We start from the raw sequence: 19,305 nt of genomic DNA, 5'->3' as shown, positions 1-19,305 counted from the left end.
CATCAGAGACACACTAATGAACAATTAACACACCTTGCAATTATATGGGTGGCTATAAAAGCATGCGCAATGGATGAAGATTTTTTTTTTTTAAATGGCTGCGTTAGCGTTGTTAGAGCATCGCAAATGGTCAAATCCGAAGGGCGCTGCAATGCCGGAGCCGACGGAGGAGAAGCCGGGGCCGACGGAGGAGACGCCGGGGCCGACGGAGGAGAAGCCGGGGCCGACGGAGCAATCCGTGCCCTCTCCTTGCTTGTCTATTCAAAAAAAAAAAAAATTATTTAATAAACACGAGTCAAAGTCTTTAATATCCTGGCATCTTTACGCACGACTTATGTGTATTGCAAGCAGCCAATTGTATGACCAGTATAATTACAGCATTTATGACTTCAGCATATTTGCCTTGGGGATGATCGGTGTCCCCTTCATGGGCTCCCACCACTCCGGTGAGAGCCGTGTCACCGATCAAAGCGGCCACTCTCAAATCGAAGGGGGAGAGTTCCCCCACTCCCGTCCCCCCACCTGTTGCGGTCACGCTTCGGCGGTGGGCAGAAACCCTCCGCTTCACCTCCACCTTGAGGTCTGACCACTTTTTTTTAATTTCAGAGTGTGTGCGCTGCTGAGACCCCACTGCATTGACGGCCTCGCAAACACGCTCCCACTCACTTCTCTTTTGTTTTGCATTTATCCCTGTTGACAGGGTTCCAAATAGCATATGCTTGCGCATTTCTACCTCGTGGAGCAAAATCTCGAGCTCAGACTCCGTGAAGTTTCGTTTTTTGCCTCTGTTCATGGTGCCAGGTGATCGGATTAAGAGGTGAATCTCAGGTCCAGAGGCCTATTTAAATGAAATTGCATATTCAAATGAGGGCGTGGACAGGGAGGAGTTTGGCACCTCGGCATGTGCGCTCAATTCCACGTTCATTGAGATGTACAAAAGAAACGTGCTTGGATCCATGCGTTCGCACACTTTGATACATCTGAATTTATTTGTGCGTAAGTTTCTGGGTTTTGGCGTACGCCAAGTTTCAGTATGAAATCCACGCAAGTCTTAGTACATGAGGCCCCAAGGTTGCGTACGCACAAAAACGTGGCGTACGTCCTTTTCCACGCTCACGTTCAGATGTACAAAACGTGAAATGACCGTAAAAATGTGCGGTCCCCACGCCAGCTCCAGAGCTGTCGTACGCACGTTTCTACAGCTATTGTTCCTTTGGCGACACTTAGAGGTGACGCTGGGAAACTGGGAAAAAAGGTGAAAACAATGACTCAGAGTGATTTGCACATCAGAGACACACTAATGAACAATTAATACACCTTGCAATTATATGGGTGGCTATAAAAGCATGCGCAATGGATGAAGAAAATTGTTTTAAAAATGGCTGCGTTAGCGTTGTTAGAGGGCATCGCAAATGGTCAAATCCGAAGGGAACGTATATTTAGGGAACGCGAGGACTTGAGGACAAGTCTTAGTACATGAGGCCCCAGCTCTTTCCACCTCTGCCTTTAGGAGTTGTATCTCCATTTTCACTTTTGTCTGCTGCAGTTGGGTTAGCAGGAGTTTCTCTTTTGCCAGTTGAATCTGAATTTCTGCTCTTTCAGTTTCCTTTCGCAGAAGCACCTCATAGGCGTCACCATCCTGGCCCGAGGAACGTTTACGCTTTGTTTTAGCAACTCTAGAAACAACTGGCTGCATGGTCAGGGGGGATCCATCGTCCTCCTCAATCGCTGGAGTAAGGTCCAGGACAAATTCCTCTGCAGGAGGGTTCGGCTCACATTCTCCAGCCTCTGTCATTGTGGCCTCTCCATTTCCTTCTACACCTTCTATACCGTGCAGAGCCTCTGACTTTCGCCTCCGACGATATCGAGGACCATATCAGTGTATTCACCCCTTTTATATGGCTTGTTACCAGTGCAAGGGTTTTTTGCCTCACTGAGGTCCTTGGTTGCCTTGGCCCGCAGGTTTTTCCAGCGCAGTGTTACTTGTTTTAAGGTCCTCTTTTGGCCAGACCCCAAGGCATTGATTCGGTTGGTAATGTCTTCCCAAATGGTGTCTTTCCCTTTCTTGGTGACCTCCCCACCCTTTGCCGAGCTGAAACCACCTACTATTGTGGCAAAATTGGCCCGAACACCCTTCAGTAGTGCGTATGTTTCTGCCACAGTGAAATTAGGCCCTTTTGACTCCATGATTTCTCCTTGGTCTCCATGATTTCGCACACATTTCTCTTAACGCCTTGGGCATTATTGCTTTGGCCTGTGATCAATTAGGCTTCTGGTAATTAGCTTGTTGCTGGTTAATTGGTTTGACCACTTAAACACATCATGTTTCGCATACATTTCTCTTAACCTACAGAGGCATCCAGATGGCGGGTATTGTTCATCGGTACCATAGGAGAAGGCACCCTGCTAGGGTGTACGCTGAGCGTGCCAAACCACTTGAGCAATACACTTCAGATGAACTGTATGCACGTTTTCGCTTTGGGAGAGATGACATCAAGTCCATTTGAGACCTGATTAGACCAACACTCCAACACAAAACCCGAAGGAGTCATGCTTTGTCCGTGGAGGAACAGTGCTTAATTGCACTGCGCTTTTACGCATGTGGGACTTTCTACCAAGGGATTGGAGACTATATGGGAGTGGACAAATCCACTGTGAGTAATGTGGTGAAGGTTGTGTCCATGGCACTGGGCAGTCTGATCAATCAATTTGTTTCCTTTCCCAAGGATGACCAGATTGCTCAGACTAAGCACAAGTTTTTTCACATGGGGAACATGCCTAACACGATTGGAGTTATCGATTGTACACATGTGCATATCCAAGCACCTCGTGAGAGGGAGTGGGAGTATGTAAATCGGAAGGGGAGGCACAGCATCAACGTACAACTTGTGGGCAACGCCGACCTCATCATCACCAACTGTGTTGTGAAATGGCCAGGGTCTGTCCATGATGCACGCATTCTAAGACAGAGTGCACTATACAGAGAGCTCCAAACAAACCGGCCAAATGGCATTATATTGGGAGACAGCGCTTACCCACTTCTACCATGGCTAATGACCCCTTTTCCGGTTGCAAATACACATGAGCAAGCATGCTTCAACATTGCACATTGCAAAACAAGATGTGCCATTGAGCGCTTAAATGGATTGCTGAAGAGAAGGTTTGCCTGTCTTAATTACCTGCGAGTAGAACCTAAGGTGGCATGCAACATAATTCTGGCCTGTATTGTTCTGCATAACATCGCCACCATCGCGTCATGTCCCTTGCGATGCCAGTGACGCTCATGATGGACCTGAGCCTGATGTAGACCCAGAACAGCCACGAATGGTCCTACCTAGTGAGGGACACACTGGACATGCTATAAGAGAGGTAATGGTACGAAACTACTTTTAACTTTGAATAACTGTGTACAATTTTTGTGTACAAATGTATCATAGCTTTTCTTTATTTAATTTTTACTCATCATTATCATTTTGATTATCATTTTTATGATTTGAATTCATCCGAAATATGAATAAATGTATATCATTTGCCAAAAAACTGATTTTGTCATTCATTTTGTTTAAAAAACTCAGAAAATCACAACTGAATCCACCCTTCTGGTGGGATCAGGATAATCTTGTTTTTTTGGATCAAATGTATCCCAAACCAACTTCAAAGTTTTGAACAACACAAAAGGAAGGTTTGATCCAGATCAAATGTAAGATTGGATTACGTGATCTGATCTTCTTTCTGAATCCATCTTTAGTTTTGAGCAACCCATTTTCAAGATTTGATCCAATCCGTTATCCGAAATCCCACTGGATTACTTTTGAACAACTGGGCCCAGGAAACACGGCAGTTTAAAGGGCCCCTATTTTAGTAGCACGAGTGGTGCTGATTCCCCATTAAAGGGGTGATATTATACCACCAGCCGTTAGCGTGATTAGCCGTTACAAGCCGTTTGAAAATCTGCCTTGTCCTGGGTTTTAGTGACATCACAAGTGGGAGCTTCCCCTAGATGTATGACGATAGATCAGTCTACCAGCCTGTCCAGCGGACTGTAGCAAACGTTCCTCATCGATTCGTCATACATCTTGGTGGACACGCCCACTTGTGATGTCACTAAAACAGGAAAAGGCAGATTTCCAAAATGGCTTGCAACGGCTAATCGCTCACACCTGGTGGTATTACATCACCCCGTTAAGCCATTTTAAAACGTGTGGAATAACATCACGTACACAGAAAACAAGCATGAGTCCACATCGATCTTTCATTTATTCTCTTTACATCCGGTTATAAAAACAAAGAATAGCTATTTCTTTGTGCTCCGTAGCAAACACTTCGACACATTCATTTTGATGACCCAAGCATCGACATCATTTAGCCATTTAAAAAAAATACAAATCTGAAGGAAAAAGTAGAAAGATATTTACAGTGATAGAACCATTGCATTCCGATCAGTCAATGGTTTGAGATAGTGGGTTGGAACCACTTTTCGCTATTCTATAAATCTATATATAGATTTTTTTGCGTTAAGTCAAAAGTATATCGGATGGTGAGAATCTTTAATATTCAGTTTTATTCTCTTTTGATTCATCTCATCTCACAAACCTCGGAAAAAACGCTAATGTCCTGAACTATACATCAAAATGCATCGGATGTTGAAAAGCTTTAATATAAGTTTTTCTTTCTTTCGATTCATCTTATCAGCCCATTAGAACTTCGGAAAAAACGCTTATGTCCCGAACTGTACGTCAAAATGTAATCGTGAAAAGCGTTAATATTCGTTTTCCTTTCTCCTTCGAATCGTCTCACGAACAAGAAAAAAAAAAGTTTGGTCCTGTTCCGAGATCAAAAGAACCGTCTCCGTCGGAAACCGGCCCTCCCGGAACCGGCCTAGTCGTCCTCCCCCCTCTGTCGGAGGCTCCGGGCTTTCCCGTTGTGCGTCTTGCTCTTCCTGAAGGCGGCCGGCCCGCTCTGGTCCCCCCCCAGCGAGGTGATGGTCCGCTCCCTGAACTTTGGCTTGGGCTCCGGGGGCAGCGACAGCTCGGGGCCCTCGTCAAACTCCTCCACCTGGGGCAGCTGGAGGTCCACGTTGGCGCTGGGGGGGGGAACACAGATCAGCATTGGGGATTTAAAGATGACATATTTTACCACCAGGTGAGTGGGTGTGATTAGCCATTACAAGCCGTTTTGGAAAACCTGCCCTGTCTGATATCACAGGTGAGCGTGTCCCCCTAGCTGTATGCTGGGTAGATCAGTCTACCAGCCAGCCCAGTGGACCGTAGCAAACGCTCACTAGTGATGTCAGAAGAGGCCGGTTTTCAGAACTGCTTGTAACGGCTAATCAGACTCACGCCTGGTGGTTAAAAAATGGGACCTTTAAGATACTTCATAGCATTAAGTCAAAGTATATCGGATGGGGAAAAGCTATTCGTTTTTTTGTTGCAATTCATCTCATTGGCCGATAACAACTACTGCGGTACTAGTTAGGGGTGGGAATCACAGGGTACCTCACTATACGATACACGATAAATGCCCCGCGATACCGATAATATCGCCTATACGATGCATAACAATATATGTCCTAGTTAGGGTTAACTTAGTTTTTCAGTTACTCTTCTTTGGTTAGATAACTTCCGAAGACTTACAATAAGTTCATTTGTCTTTAGGAAGAGAAACAACAATATATCGCTGTCGGTACAGTAAGGATGTTCGTAGAACCAAGTGCCAAGCACCAACAATCACTAGGTTAGCCCATTCCCCGTATACAGCAGAGATAGCTCGGAGAAGATGCTAAACAATGCTAAAAACTGTAGCATTGTGGGTTTTTTGTAGTGCCAGGGCGTACGACATTATCTAAAGTTTATTATCTAGAGTCTAGACCCAACCAGTGTTTATTTTAGGCGTCCCACTGGGTAGGAGACGGTCCGTGGGGTGAGGTGTGTGACGGGGGTTAGGGGGTCTTACTGGTAGGGCTGGGCGATTTTGCCTAAAAACAAGATCTCCGATTTTTTAAAACCAAACCCAATTATCGATTTTAATTGATTATTTTTCTATAAATTAAAAATATATATTTTTTAAGTTTGGATTTTATTTGAATAATAACAATGATTAACAAAAGCAAAATCTGGTTGCCACAGACTTTAGTGAAACGCTAAACACTCACTTTTTTCAGCGCATGCTGTCATGTTGACATTTTAATCTTTAAAAAAGAAAAAAAAAAAATTAAATAGTCGATTTTCTTCTATTTAAAAAAAAAATAAGGAAAATGGATTACTCGCCCAGCTCTACTTACTAGGGATCCTCCTCCGGCTGGATCTGCTCCCAGGTCCCGTAGGGCGTGGTCCTCCTAGGCCTCTTGGCTGGCTTCTCCTTTAGGTTCTTCTCCTTCTCCGACGCCGCCTCCCTCTTCTCCTTCTCCTCCTGGGTCTCTTCGGGTGGAGGCGTCGCCATCGTGGCCTTGTCCTCCTCCTCCTCCTTCTTCTTCTTCTTCTCCACTCCTCCCTCCCCACCTCCCCTGCTCTCTGCTTCACCCTCGGCCTCGTCTCTCAGAGGCTCCACCTTCCTTTTGTGAGATGACTGACAGACACACAGAGGAAAACATATTGACATGACAGGATTTGCATTTCTGGCAAAAATACTATTCGATATTCGCAAGTATTCGAAAATCGGTCAATCAAGAACCCCCCACGCACGCACGCACCTCGGATAGTTACACGCACACACAATGACACAGGGAGAGGCTTCCATGATTTGTATGAAATCCATCTGTTTATCTCAACAACTGCGCCATCAACATTCAACATCCAAATTATTTCAACGTGGGCTTAGGCAGATAGGCCTACATGCGCCGAAAACAGATCGCTGTATATTTTACGGAACACAGCCTGCATGACGGTGAACTCGACACGTCTTTAGCATACGGAAACTATGGCCAAACTTCATGCGGTGTGTCTTTTTACAATGTATTTGTTACCAGCATTTGTAGCAGAGAAATAGTCCGCCAAAGACGTTGACGTCGCTTAGCAACCGAGGACGCTGGGGTTGATAAGTTACCAGACTACTTGCGGAGTGATACGAAAGAAACAATATATATAAAGATTTGCGACTGTTAGACGATCGTTATTTTTAACGGACATATGTGTCTGTTTGTCTTTTGTGTGTTTTATGTCTGTGTAGTGTTCATGTGAATGTGTGTGTGTGTGTGTGTTTATATATGTGTGTGTGTGTGTGTGTGTGTGTGTGTGTGTGTGTGTGTGTTTGTATACGTGCGTGTGAGTGTATATAAGTGTGTGTTTACATACGTGTGTTCGTGTGCGTTTACATAGGCGCTTATGTGTTTATATACGTGCCTGTGCTTTTATATACGCGTGTGTGCGTGTGTGTTTATATACGTGTGTGTGTGGGCTTATATACGTATGTGTCTATATACGTGTGTGTTTGTGTTTCTACACGTGTGTGCGTGCGGGGTGCATGTGTGTGTCCCACCACTCCAACGCTCCCTCACCTCGCAGCTGACCTGGGGGTCTTCAGCGGGCGGGTCGGTCGCTTCAGGGGCCCCTGCTGGCGTGGGGTCCGGGGCCCCGTGGGGGGGCTCCTCCCTCTCGGGGGTGGGCTCCGTGCCGGGGGCTGAAGGCTCCTCTGGAGGGGGGAGGTGTGCCGGTCGCTCCCAGCTCGACTCTGGGGGTCCACAACCGATGGAGAATGAGAGCACGATAATGAATAGTTCGTACCGCTTGGTTAAAGGGGTGATATCATGCCTTTTCCCTTTTCTTGAGACTGTTAAATTCTCTCTCTCTCTCCCTACGCTGAAATTGGTTTTGCAGAAAATAACAGTGTGAGGATAATAAGTGGTATTTCTAACATACAGGCATGTACGGTAATCCTATTCCAGTAATACCCCCAAATGCAATTATTAACCCTAAAAAAAGCATGATATCGCCCCTTTAAATCTTGTGATGGGGTCGTTCCAAACATAGCAGAGATGACCGTTTGCGTGGACGAGTGTTATGTTACGGTCACGCTACATGCGTCCGTTTGATTGGCTGCAGCGTGCAGCCAATCAGGTCGTTTCCCGCCAACAAAGCCGATTTGTGGATATAAATACAAAAGATCGGTGACTAATAACAATCCTATCGATTCCACATTTCTTTAAAAAATATCACAGCCGGATTTGCCCTGCTTCTTTCTGCTTGTTATTGCAAAATGGATCCATTAGTCGAGTGTATCTGTATAACCTCGATCTGATTGACCCACGGATTCATCACTGCCTGAAAAGTTGAACATTTCTCAACTTTTTGACACAGGCCACGGAGCCGAGAGAACGGACAGACCAACAATGCATTTGGAGAGCGCCCCATGCAATGAGATCCGTCAACGGACCGAGGTAGTGTGAATGTAAGGTCAGGGGTCGTTCTCTGGACAGGACCTCACCTCCGGTCTCCGAGTTAAAGTAATACGAGTATCCCTCAGGGCTCAACGCTTCCATCCAAGCACCCGCAGACGATCCCTAGGAGAGAAAACACATTTCCCAGCCAAAACGTCAAACCCCATCCCATAAGGCCATATTCGGTCATTGGTTCTCAAACTGGGGTACACAGATGCTCGATTTAATAGCATGCAGATGAATTTCCAAAGCGGGCAACCGTTAATGTTGAGGCCTGGCATACATTAAGTGCCAGGAGGTACGCCATACAATAAGTGCGTACATTAAGTGCCAGGATGTACAAACATACATTAAGCGCGTATGAGGGGGTTGTTTTTAGGAGTGAAAGGGAGGAGAAGGGCGGTGGGGGGGTACAGGTGGAGGCTATGCAGAGCCCAGGGGAAGTCTGAACAAGGGAGTCCTGGGTTTTTCCTATCGGAATACATATAAGCCAATAGGCCGACCGTGGCTATTCTGGTAAGATTCTGACCGATTTTTCGGTTGGCCAATTTTATCGGCCAACCGAAAAATCGGTCAGAATCTTACCAGAATAGCCACGGTTAAGATGTGATACAAGCTGGTCCACAGGCTAGAGGAGGGATTGTGTGTGTGTGTGTGTGTGTGTGTGTGTGTGTGTGTGTGTGTGTGTGTGTGTGTGTGTGTGTGTGTGTGTGTACTTTGTTGTCTACAGGGAATGGGTTAACCTAGTGATTGTTAGTGGTTGGCACTTGGCTTTGGATATGTAAATGTAATGTAAATGTCATATCTGGTACCTCATGCTGCCCCCACTGTGATTTCTTGGGTTCCTGGAAGCCTTCAGGCCTTTCCCATGAGGATTCTGAAAGGGTAAATAACAAAAGAAGTCCCACTGAGTATTGACTGCATTTATACTGCGTTTTTCTAACCTGGGGCCACTCAAAGTGCTTTACAATGACACCCATTCATCCGTTCTTTCACACTTTCACATACCGACGCGAATCAACCATGCAGGGCGACAGCCAGCTCGTCAGGAGCAGTCAGGGTCAGGCGTCTCGCTCAGGGACACCTCGACACTCAGCTAGGAGGAGCCGGGGATCGAACTAGCGACCTTCTGGTCCCCTCAATGAAATCGACTCACCTCCGGTTTCCGAGTGGTAGTAGTACACATGTCCGTCTTCCGACTTCCCTTCCAGCCAGAGGTTGGCTTTTCCGGATTTTACAGCTTTCCCTGCTTTCCCTGCTTTCCCTTTGGACGCCTTCTTTGGGGGCTTTTCCTGTTTGGGGGGTGGCTGCTGGGGCTTGGGAGGCGGGACTTCTGGTTCGTCTTCGGTAACAGGTTCTAGAAAGAGGAAGGGGTTTAGCGGAGGTGGGGCTGGGATGTCACCTGATCTGATACACCACGCACACACACACTGAAGGCATGTACACACATGCGATGAAGGTATGAAAACAAACACACTTGATGAAGGTACGAACACACACACGCAATGAAGGTATGAACACACACACACACTAGATACTAGTCTTGTATATCTGCTACAACATTTACCCATCTATATGTTATAATATGTTATCCACACAGACAAGGTGAAGGTATGAACACACACATACAAACCCTAGTTTGGAGTTATTTCATATTCTTCTATGTTTACATTTCGTTATGTTATCCAACACACACAGACACAGACAGACACACACACACATACCTCCTGCCTCCAGCTGCATCCTCTTCAGGTCCTCCTTGTAAGCCTTCATGGCCGCCTCCTCCATGGTGGCGAACTCCTTGGACATGCGCTCGTCCTGCTTGGCCTTGTCCTGGCTCTTTTTCTTAATCTGACCGTTGGAGAAAAGAAGGGGACAGTTAAATGATTCAAAAATATAACAAGAATATGAAATAACGACAATCTAGTGTGTGTGTGCATACCGTCATCTCGGGTGTGTGTGGGTGTTGATGATCGGATGTGTCTGTTCATAACTTCATGTGTGTGTGTGTGTGTGTGTGTGTTGATCGGGTGTGTGTGTGTGTGTGCGTGTGTGTGTTGATGATCAGTTGTGTGTGTGTTGATCAGTTGTGTGAGTGAGTGACGTCTATATTAATAATCTGAAATTCTTGTCATACCTCAGCAATTTTGAGCGACACATTCTCCTTGTGGTTCTTCCCTCTTTCGTGGAATTCAACACTCTTCGAACAAAAACGGGATTTTTAAATTATTATTATTATAGTCCCTGATTTATAAAAAGGCAGACATTGTCATAGTTCAAGATCTTTAAGACATCGCGTTCCTACTCACGGGCTTGTTATCTGCGATCCAACACTTGCAATATTGACAGAACTTCCTCGGTTGCGATTTCCAATAATCAGCCCTGGAAATCAAATTATATTAAATTAAAAACGATGATCATTAGCAGACAGGAGCTAATGCTGTCCTGAATGAGTTATTACGCTTTATTGACACAAAACAATCGGACAAGCTTTCTAAAATGTGGAGCGAGGTATTCAACTGGTTTACATTTTTTATGAACTTACATTTTATCAGTAAACAGTGGGAAGAAATCCAAGCAGCCTGAAGCCCTTCTTTAGGAGTCCGCCGTGCAGTAAATTTGTGACAACACTGGCGCTCTCCGATGACGTGAACACGAGCCGTGTGACAACACCGTCGCTCTCCAACGACGCAACTACGAGTCGTTAACGTCAAGTTATTAATAAAATAATATTACATTATATTTAATAACATTTAATTAAGTTACCTAACAATTTACAAATTAAGTTCAGAATCATTGTTGTGCTGTGTGACTACACTGTCGCTGTCTGATGAGGCGACAACGAGCGGGCCATTTAAAGTTGATATTTCGCCGATACTGCTGGGTGAACCCTTTGAAGATCTCGCAACAACGTGGTTTTTATAGAAAAAGACATTTGATTGTTGTAGAGTTGACGCATTCACCCCTATTAGGATACATTTATGATTATAATCATTGTACTCGTCTAATTTCGACATCTTCCCATATGGTCTAGCGGTTAGGATTCCTGGTTTTCACCCAGGCGGCCCGGGTTCGACTCCCGGTATGGGAACACACGTTTTGACATTATTATATCTATCATATTATGTGTTACAGATACGAATCATCTAACAACAAAATGTTTGACCAGTTATACAAAAAAATAGATGTTGAAACGGCTTAAAGGAACTAAAAGGAAATTAATTATATATAATGAATAACTATTTAATACGAGTTTTAATACAAATCTAGGGTCTCTACTCAAAACCTGCAAAATACTTATGGACATTATTACAACATATATCGCATTTCTTATTAATTAAAGCAAAATCTAAAAACACACTAATCTCCTCTCGTACGTCATCACGACGGGACGAGAAGAAGAACCCGTGTGACGCGTGAAGGAGCGCGACTGACCTCCCGTCCGGAGCCGACATTGAAGCCTACCGCCCGGTGTGTGTGTGTGTGTGTGTGTGCGCGTGTCTGTGCGTGTGCGTCATCCTCTCTCTGTGCCAACCGGCTGAGCGCGAGGGGCTCACATGAACGGTACCATGGCTGCGAGCTCAAACAGGATAATGCTGGGCCCGCTCGTGGCCGCAATCGACCAGGGCACGAGCTCCACCCGGTTCCTGGTGAGATGGTGTTTGTTGTTGTGATGTTTGTTGTTTGTGTGTTTACACTGCCAAATAGAGGTACACAGCGGAGGGTGGCTGTCAGTTGATTCAATTAATTCCATTCATTTAACGTTGACGGATGTGCAAGATCTTAAACCGCATTAAGTTGGTTAATTGGATTGACCCGACTGGATGCGTTGTCGTAAGCCTAGCTCTGTGTAGAGGTGTCATAGAGCTGTTTCCTCTGTAGCATTGCTGTTTTTAGATTATGTTTAGGCCGGTGCTCACTGCTCAAGCACAACCAACATTTCTTCTGATTCATATATTTTATTAGGGCTATTATCTATATTTTCTGGGATTGTTTTTAGCCCTCTAACGCTAGATGGTGGAGGACTGGTCTGTGAGAGACGGGACAAACCATTACAGGTGTAATGGCCAGTGTTGTTTATAAAGTAATGTTGTTGCGCACTTTTGGACGTTAGGGGGCGCCATGCACCTTTTTAACGTTGGGTTGCCTTAGCTCAGGAGGTATAGCTGATAGACTTGTAACTGGACGGTTGCAATTTTGATCACCGGCTCCTCCTAAGCCGGGTGTCGAGGTGTCCCTGAGCAAGGCACCTCGCCCCCACTGCTCCTGACGAGCTGGCTGTCGCCCTGCGTGGTCGACTCCGCTGTCTGTGTGTGAATGTGTCGGTGTATGGTAACTACTCTGAGTCGCTATGGATAAAACCCTCTGCTAAATGCCCTGAATGTATTATAGCAGCATTTTATGTTAGGGTGAGATGGGTGTGGTTTTGCGGTGAGTTAAGGCAATGTTAAAACATTATTTATTAAAGGGGACATATTATGGGGGGGATATATTGGGTCTCTGGTGCTCCCACACGCATACAAACTTTGAAAAAAGTCCTCACATGATTTTTTTAAATGAACCCCCCCCCCGCAGCAGTGCACACACACACACACACAACCACACACACACACACACACACACACACACACACACACACACACACACACACACACACACACACACACACACACACACTGCTACCTGGTCTGCGGGAAACACCGGACCTCATCTCAATGTAGATTGAGATGAGGTCTGGTGTAAGCCAGGCTAACTCAGACCAGGTGAGCTGTTTTAACCAGCTGTCATCCACACGCACACTCTAGTTATGTACAATAGCGTCAAAAGTTTAGTGTCACTTAGAAATGTAAAAAAAAATGTATAAAGAAGAACACTTTCTTTTTCAACGAACATAACATTAATTGAATCAGATCAATTGATTTGTCAAATCAATCAAATCAATACAGTTTAGACATTGTTAAAGTGGTAAATGACTATTCTAGCTGGAACTAGCAGATTTTTAATGGCATATCGACATAGGTGTACAGTAGCCCATTTCTAGCCTCCATCACCCCTGTGTTCTAAAGGTACATTGTTTGATCGTGTTAAAAGGCTAATTCATGAATAGAAAACCCTTGTGCGATAATGTTAGCATAGCTGAAAACTGTCGAATAAAAGTGAGTTTTCATGGAAAACAAATGTTCTCGTGAGCTCAAACTTTTGAACGGTAGTGTATATTGCATAAATCTTGTCATGACCGTATACTTACATTGTATGCAATTTATTTTCCTTTAGGTGTTTAACTCGAAAACGGCGGAGCTATTGAGTCACCATCAGGTGGAAATCAAGCAGAGCTTTCCCAAGGAAGGGTGAGCGATGAAGACCTCTCAAAACACTTGATTAAAGCGGATATTGATTGATTGTAATTTCAAATATGCAAGAAATACATGTCATCTATTGGTGGAAACAAAAACAAGGATATTTTTTTCATCTCATCTTCATCCGCTTATCCGGGGTCGGGTCGCGGGGGGAGCAGCTCAAGCAGGGGGTCCCAGACTTCCCTTTCCCGGGCCACATTGACCAGCTCTGACGGGGGGATCCCGAGGCGTTCCCAGGCCAGTGTTGAGATATAATCTCTCCACCTAGTCCTGGGTCTTCCCCGAGGTCTCCTCCCCACTGGACGTGCCTGAAACACCTCCCAAGGGAGGCGCCCAGTGGGCATCCTTACCAGATGCCCGGACCACCTCAGCTGACTCCTTTCTAAGTAAAGGAGCAGCGGCTCTAATCCGAGTTCCTCACGGATGGCTGAGCTTCTCACCCTATCCTTAAGGGAGACGCCAGCCACCCTTCTGAGAAAACTCATCTCGTCCGCTTGTACCCGCAATCTCGTCCTTTCGGTCATCACCCAACCCTCATGACGATAGGAACGAAGATCGACCGGTAGATCGAGAGCTTTGCCTTGCGGCTCAGCTCTCTTTTCGTAACAACGGTGCGGTAAAGCGAACGCAATACCGCCCCCGCTGCTCCGATTCTCCGGCCAATCTCACGCTCCATCATACCCTCACTCGCAAACAAGACCCCGAGGTACTTGAACTCCTTCACTTGGGCTATGGACTCATTTCCTACCCAGAGTAAGCAATCCACCGGTTTCCTGCTAAGAGTCATGGCCTCAGATTTAGCGGTGCTGATCCTCATCCCAGCCGCTTCACACTCGGCCGCCAGCCGATCCAGTGAGTGCTGAAGGTCACAGGCCGATGATCCAATGAGGACCTCATTATCTGCAAAAAGCAGTGACGAGATCCTCAGACCACCGAACTGCAACCCCTCCCCACCACGACTACGCCTCGATATCCTGTCCATGTATATCACAAACAGGATTGGTGACAAGGCGCAGCCCTGGCGGAGACCAGCACCCACTGAGAACGAAACTGACTGGCTGCCGAGGACGCGAACACAGCTCTCGCTTTGGGAGAACAGAGATTGGATGGCCCTGAGGAGAGACCCCCTTACCCCATACTCCCGCAGCACCTCCCACAGTTTCTCCCGGGGGACCCGGTCATACGCCTTCTCCAGATCCACAAAACACATGTAGACCGGATGGGCATATTCCCAGGCCCCCTCGAGGATCCTTGCGAGAGTAAAGAGCTGGTCCGTAGTTCCACGTCCGGGGCAAAAAACCGCATTGTTCCTCTTCAATCTGAGGTTCGACGATCGGCCGAACCCTCCTTTCCAGCACCTTGGAGTAGACTTTACCAGGGAGGCTGAGAAGTGGGACACCTTTTTTCTAAACACATTTGAAAAGGAGTGGGAAGAAGTATACACTTGTTTAATTCCTTCCCCTTTTATTAAATCAACTATTAGAAACTACTACCTAGCGCTGCTCGATTATGGAAAAAATCATAATCACGATTATTTTGGTCAATATTGAAATCACGATAATTCAAATGATTATTATTGTGTTTGCGAACATGAAGCATTTATTCAGCATGTGTCTCCCAAAAAACACTTTGTCCCTGAGAACTTTGAATTTTCACTTTAAAAAATGTAAATAAAATAAATGTTCAAATTTAACATAATGTACAGATATGTACCCAAAAAACACTTTGTCCCTGAGAACTTTGAATTTTCACTTTAAAAAATAAAAATAAAATAAATGTTCAAATTTAACATAATGTATAGATATGTATCCAGCTGTTACATAGATAAATAATATAACAAAAATAAATTAATCGAAAATTTGATTATATTAGTTTTGTAATCGTTTGACTCTGAAATCGCGTGTTTCCTTTCACCTGTTTCCTTTAGTTAAAGGTCCCATGGCACGCTACTTCACGGATGCTTTAATGTAGGTATTAGTAGGCCCCTAACACAGTACTCGAAGACGTTCCCGAAATTCAGCCGTGGTGCAGAATTACAGCTACTACGAGCCAGTCGCACATTGAGCTTTCCCGAAACGCGCCGTTTCGGTGTCTGTAGCTTTAATGCAAATGAGGAGGAGAGAAGCGGGTCAAGGAGGAGGGTGGTGGTGTGGCCCTGAGCAGCTTACGGCCACGGTACCATGCGCTCTGTTTACAGTGGATGTATCGCAATGGCGAGGCGCACACAGCCTTTAGCCGTGTTCTGTAAATATTCGGGAGTCCTGGAGCTCTATGTCTAAATAATATCATATAGCTACATCATATCATATATATTATCACGGCCAAAAGCTGTGTGCGCCTCCAGAAGATATTATGGATCTGAAACGAGGTAGGCTAGTAGACTGATCTATCCAGTGCACATCTAGGTGGACACCCCAACGTGTGAGGTCACTAAACCGCAGATAAAGGCAGATTTTCAAACGGCTTGTATTGGCTAATCACACTCACACCTGGGGGTGTAACATCACGGCCCTTTTTAAAACCTAACGTGTCATGTCGACGGGGCCTTAATCAATAAAGTTCTACCGTGTGCTGGAATACTATTGTCTGCTGTTTTTTGAGGTTAAGTCTGATCTCAGCCTAAGGGCCGGGTTACTTTCCAGTCATTTGGAATGGTGCACCAGTTTTGGCTGAACTCATGATTTGATACTTCAGGATTTAAATGGGTTCAAATATATAATATACATAATAAATATACATTATATTGTCAGTAAGGCACCAACAGTCAAAGTGTTTTGCATATTGAATTTCGTTCTTTACATACTGAGTGTTTGAGAATATATTATTATACTATTGTTGTAATATTGCATACATTACAGAATATAAACGGATGCCTAAAAATGTATTGTATTGGGTAATAATCCCACTCTCCTGCTAGTGGTTCTGTAATAGCCCTTTCCACTAACGCAGTTCCAGTGCTGGTTCAGAGCCAGTGCCAATCCCAAACCGGTTCTTTGCTTTTCCACATGAATAATCCTGGCTCCAGGCCCGACAAACAGGTTCCAACTCAGCACCATCGCTACGCTGGTCCAGAGCCAGAACCAGTGACCGTTAGTACTGGGTTAGCGTCATTTGAACACATTCATTTTAGTGTTCATTTTAAGTTCCTGTTGCGTTGCTAGGACAACAGGGTCGTATGCTCTGAGGCACTGACGTGGCTCTACTCTAGCCCTAAAGTCTGTGTGTGAAATCATGCTGGTTCTTGGGAAGTTGGCGTGCAGAACCAACACTGAACCAGCACAAGTACCCACAGCGGGTTTTCATTGTTGGTAAAAGGCGGTGTGAGAGAAATTCCTGGTTATTCTTACTTCCTGGTTTATTGAGTGTGTTTTTGTGCTTCTTGTTTGTGTATCGTCAGATGGGTGGAGGAGGACCCGAAGGAGATCCTGCAGTCGGTGTACGAGTGCATGGACCGCACGTGCGAGAAGCTCACCCAGCTCAACATCGACATCTCAAACATCAAAGGTGACGAAAGAAAAATAATAGTTTAAACGAGTAGACCTGAAACAATAACCTGGAAAAAAATTAAGTAATTTGTCTTTTTCAGTTGTAGAACCCCCCCCCCCCCAAATCTCCTTTCATTAAACCTGCTGTGTTAAAAAAATAATAAGTTTTTTTCCTTATTAATTGTTTTTTAGATTAAACCATTGTTAGTTTTTCATTTTAAACAACCCAGTTTAAACCGTTAAAGCTGTTGTGATAATGTGTAAAAAATATTAAGTATTTAGGTCTTTTTTTAAATTGTATAGTTTAGTTTGGTTGACGTTCCCACTAAGGTTCCCAGTGATACCTGCTCACCTACTCCTTTGTTGTGTGTGTGTTGTGTTTTAAATTGATAATAGCTTGCCAATTGATGGCAAAATCCAACTGCATGATGAGATTTAACTAACCATGAATCGTAGTCCCTCCGAAATGTGTACTATTTACACATAAAGTCACCTGAGGTTTTTCTGTCGATTGTTCACGCCACTTAAGACTTTGTCGTTCGGTGCGGTTATCCAAAGCCATAGATTAGGAGTTCAGTCGAGATGTGGTGTAGAAATCGTGGACATTGTAGAAATGAAAGCCCCTGGAATTACAACCACTTCGAACTCTTGACGTACATTTTTCTAACGTTAACAGTATTTGTTTGATTAATTTGCCAGCTATCGGAGTGACGAATCAGCGAGAGACCACCATCGTCTGGGACAAAGAGACCGGGGAGCCCCTATACAACGCCATCGGTAAAGTTCACCCCCGCCGGCTGTTACAGGGTTAGCCTGTGTGATAGCCTAACATGGCGGTCTTCAGGCTAAATGCTTTGGTTCTGTGTCGGGTTTAGGTGAGCAAACCAATCACAGCCCAAATTCTTTGACTGTTCTTGTTTCAGTTGTTAGTTTGACAATATTGTCCCCCCCCCCCACTTCCACACCCCTGGTCTGACGGCAAACCCAACCCCCTTAACTAACACATTTCCTGCGGGAAACCCTGTACGCGTATTAATATAATCAATTGCCAAAATTATCCAAAACCCAGCATGGTTGTCCAACTAACACGACCGTTGTAAAAGTGCAGTGAAGAGTTAAAGATCAAATTTAACACTGAGATAAAAAAAACAACATTTGATGGTAGATAGTTCTAAGAATGCCAAATTGTGCTTATTTCTTAATTAGCTTGAGAGAGTTGATATGATTACCAGGCTGTGTTGATTAATCAGTGGTCAAGATCACATAAGTATCGCTCAAATCATTCACACTGAAATAATACTCAACCTAGTGTGTGTTGGGGTACATGTTGTGGTACATGCTATAAAGGGCGCTCTCCTTTGCCTCATGCGCTACAGTCTGGTTGGACCTGAGGACCCAGTCCACGGTGGAGCGGCTGATCAGCAAGACACCAGGACGCAACAAGAACCACTTAAAGGTCAGTCAGTCCGGCAGTCAGTCAGTCAGTCAGACACCAGGACGCAACAAGAACCACCTAAAGGTCAGTCAGTCCGGCAGTCAGTCAGTCAGTCAGACACCAGGACGCAACAAGAACCACCTAAAGGTCAGTCAGTCCGGCAGTCAGTCAGTCAGTCAGACACCAGGACGCAACAAGAACCACATAAAGGTCAGTCAGTCAGTCAGTCAGTCAGTCAGACACCGGGACGCAACAAGAACTACCTAAAGGTCAGTACGCCAGTCAGTCAGTCAGTCAGACACCAGGACGCAGCAAGAACCACCTGAAAGTCAGTCAGTCAGTCAGGACGAAACCAGAACCAGCTGAGGGTCAGTCAGTCAGGACGAAACAAGAACCTCCTGAAGGTCAGTCAGTCAGTCAGTCAGTCAGGATGCAACCAGAACCAACTGAGGGTCAGTCAGTCAGTCAGGATGAAATCAGAACCACCTGAGGGTCAGTCAGTCAGTCAGCCAGACAAGTAAGTTATTGAGCCAGTCATTCAGTGAGTTAGTTAGCCTGAAAGCCAGCCATCAGTCAGTTAGTAATTAGCCAGCCAGCCATTAGTGAGTTAGCCAGCCAGTCAGTTAGTCAGCCAGCCAGCCATCCATTCATCGGTCA

At 45.2% G+C, this 19,305-nt stretch overlaps 3 protein-coding genes and 1 non-coding gene across 7 annotated transcripts in view; 3 read left to right on the top strand and 1 right to left on the bottom strand.

Moving 5' to 3' along the window:
• Positions 1 to 1,496: 1,496 nt before the first annotated feature.
• On the top strand, positions 1,497 to 4,152 carry LOC130385781 (putative nuclease HARBI1). The gene is given in 1 exon segment (XM_056594471.1): positions 1,497 to 4,152. A coding segment is annotated over 1 exon segment (915 nt). The 5' UTR covers positions 1,497 to 2,363; the 3' UTR covers positions 3,279 to 4,152.
• wbp4 (WW domain binding protein 4) lies at positions 3,742 to 11,049 on the bottom strand. The gene is made up of 10 exons (XM_056594470.1): positions 10,917 to 11,049; positions 10,681 to 10,753; positions 10,509 to 10,571; positions 10,096 to 10,222; positions 9,528 to 9,728; positions 9,184 to 9,248; positions 8,419 to 8,494; positions 7,493 to 7,665; positions 6,281 to 6,564; positions 3,742 to 5,083 (listed from the first exon to the last, which is right to left on the bottom strand). Coding segments are annotated over exons 1-10 (1,269 nt in total). The 5' UTR covers positions 10,919 to 11,049; the 3' UTR covers positions 3,742 to 4,878.
• Positions 11,050 to 11,390: 341 nt separating this feature from the next.
• Positions 11,391 to 11,462, top strand: trnae-uuc (transfer RNA glutamic acid (anticodon UUC)). Its single transcript has one exon. It is a non-coding gene; the product is annotated as a tRNA-Glu (tRNA).
• Positions 11,463 to 11,782: 320 nt separating this feature from the next.
• The window catches only part of gk (glycerol kinase), a 30,872-nt gene continuing 23,349 nt past the window's right edge, over positions 11,783 to 19,305 (top strand). For 3 of the 4 annotated variants that reach the window (XR_008896049.1, XM_056594281.1, XM_056594283.1), the window contains exons 1-5: positions 11,789 to 12,021; positions 13,646 to 13,719; positions 17,126 to 17,232; positions 17,913 to 17,990; positions 18,590 to 18,669. Coding sequence is in view for 3 of the 4 variants with exons in the window: in XM_056594281.1 (XP_056450256.1) it covers positions 11,929 to 12,021; positions 13,646 to 13,719; positions 17,126 to 17,232; positions 17,913 to 17,990; positions 18,590 to 18,669 (432 nt within the window). In the remaining variant the exon portion in view is untranslated. Of the gene's footprint in view, positions 12,022 to 13,645; positions 13,720 to 17,125; positions 17,233 to 17,912; positions 17,991 to 18,589; positions 18,670 to 19,305 lie in introns of all 4 variants that reach the window. The other variant, XM_056594282.1, reaches the window with a different exon arrangement.

This window comes from Gadus chalcogrammus, chromosome 7 (genome assembly GCF_026213295.1).
Source record: "Gadus chalcogrammus isolate NIFS_2021 chromosome 7, NIFS_Gcha_1.0, whole genome shotgun sequence".
NCBI classification, from domain to species: domain Eukaryota; kingdom Metazoa; phylum Chordata; class Actinopteri; order Gadiformes; family Gadidae; genus Gadus; species Gadus chalcogrammus.
This window is presented reverse-complemented; position numbering and strand designations above follow the sequence as displayed.

Bases quoted from the DNA above. Each gene is read 5' to 3' on its own strand.
- wbp4 (XM_056594470.1), bottom strand. The intron at 7,666-8,418 runs GTGAGGTCCTGT...GTGGACCCCCAG, and splicing joins CTTTAACTCGGAGACCGGAG to AGTCGAGCTGGGAGCGACCG. The intron at 6,565-7,492 runs GTGAGGGAGCGT...TGTGTCTGTCAG, and splicing joins ACCCCCAGGTCAGCTGCGAG to TCATCTCACAAAAGGAAGGT.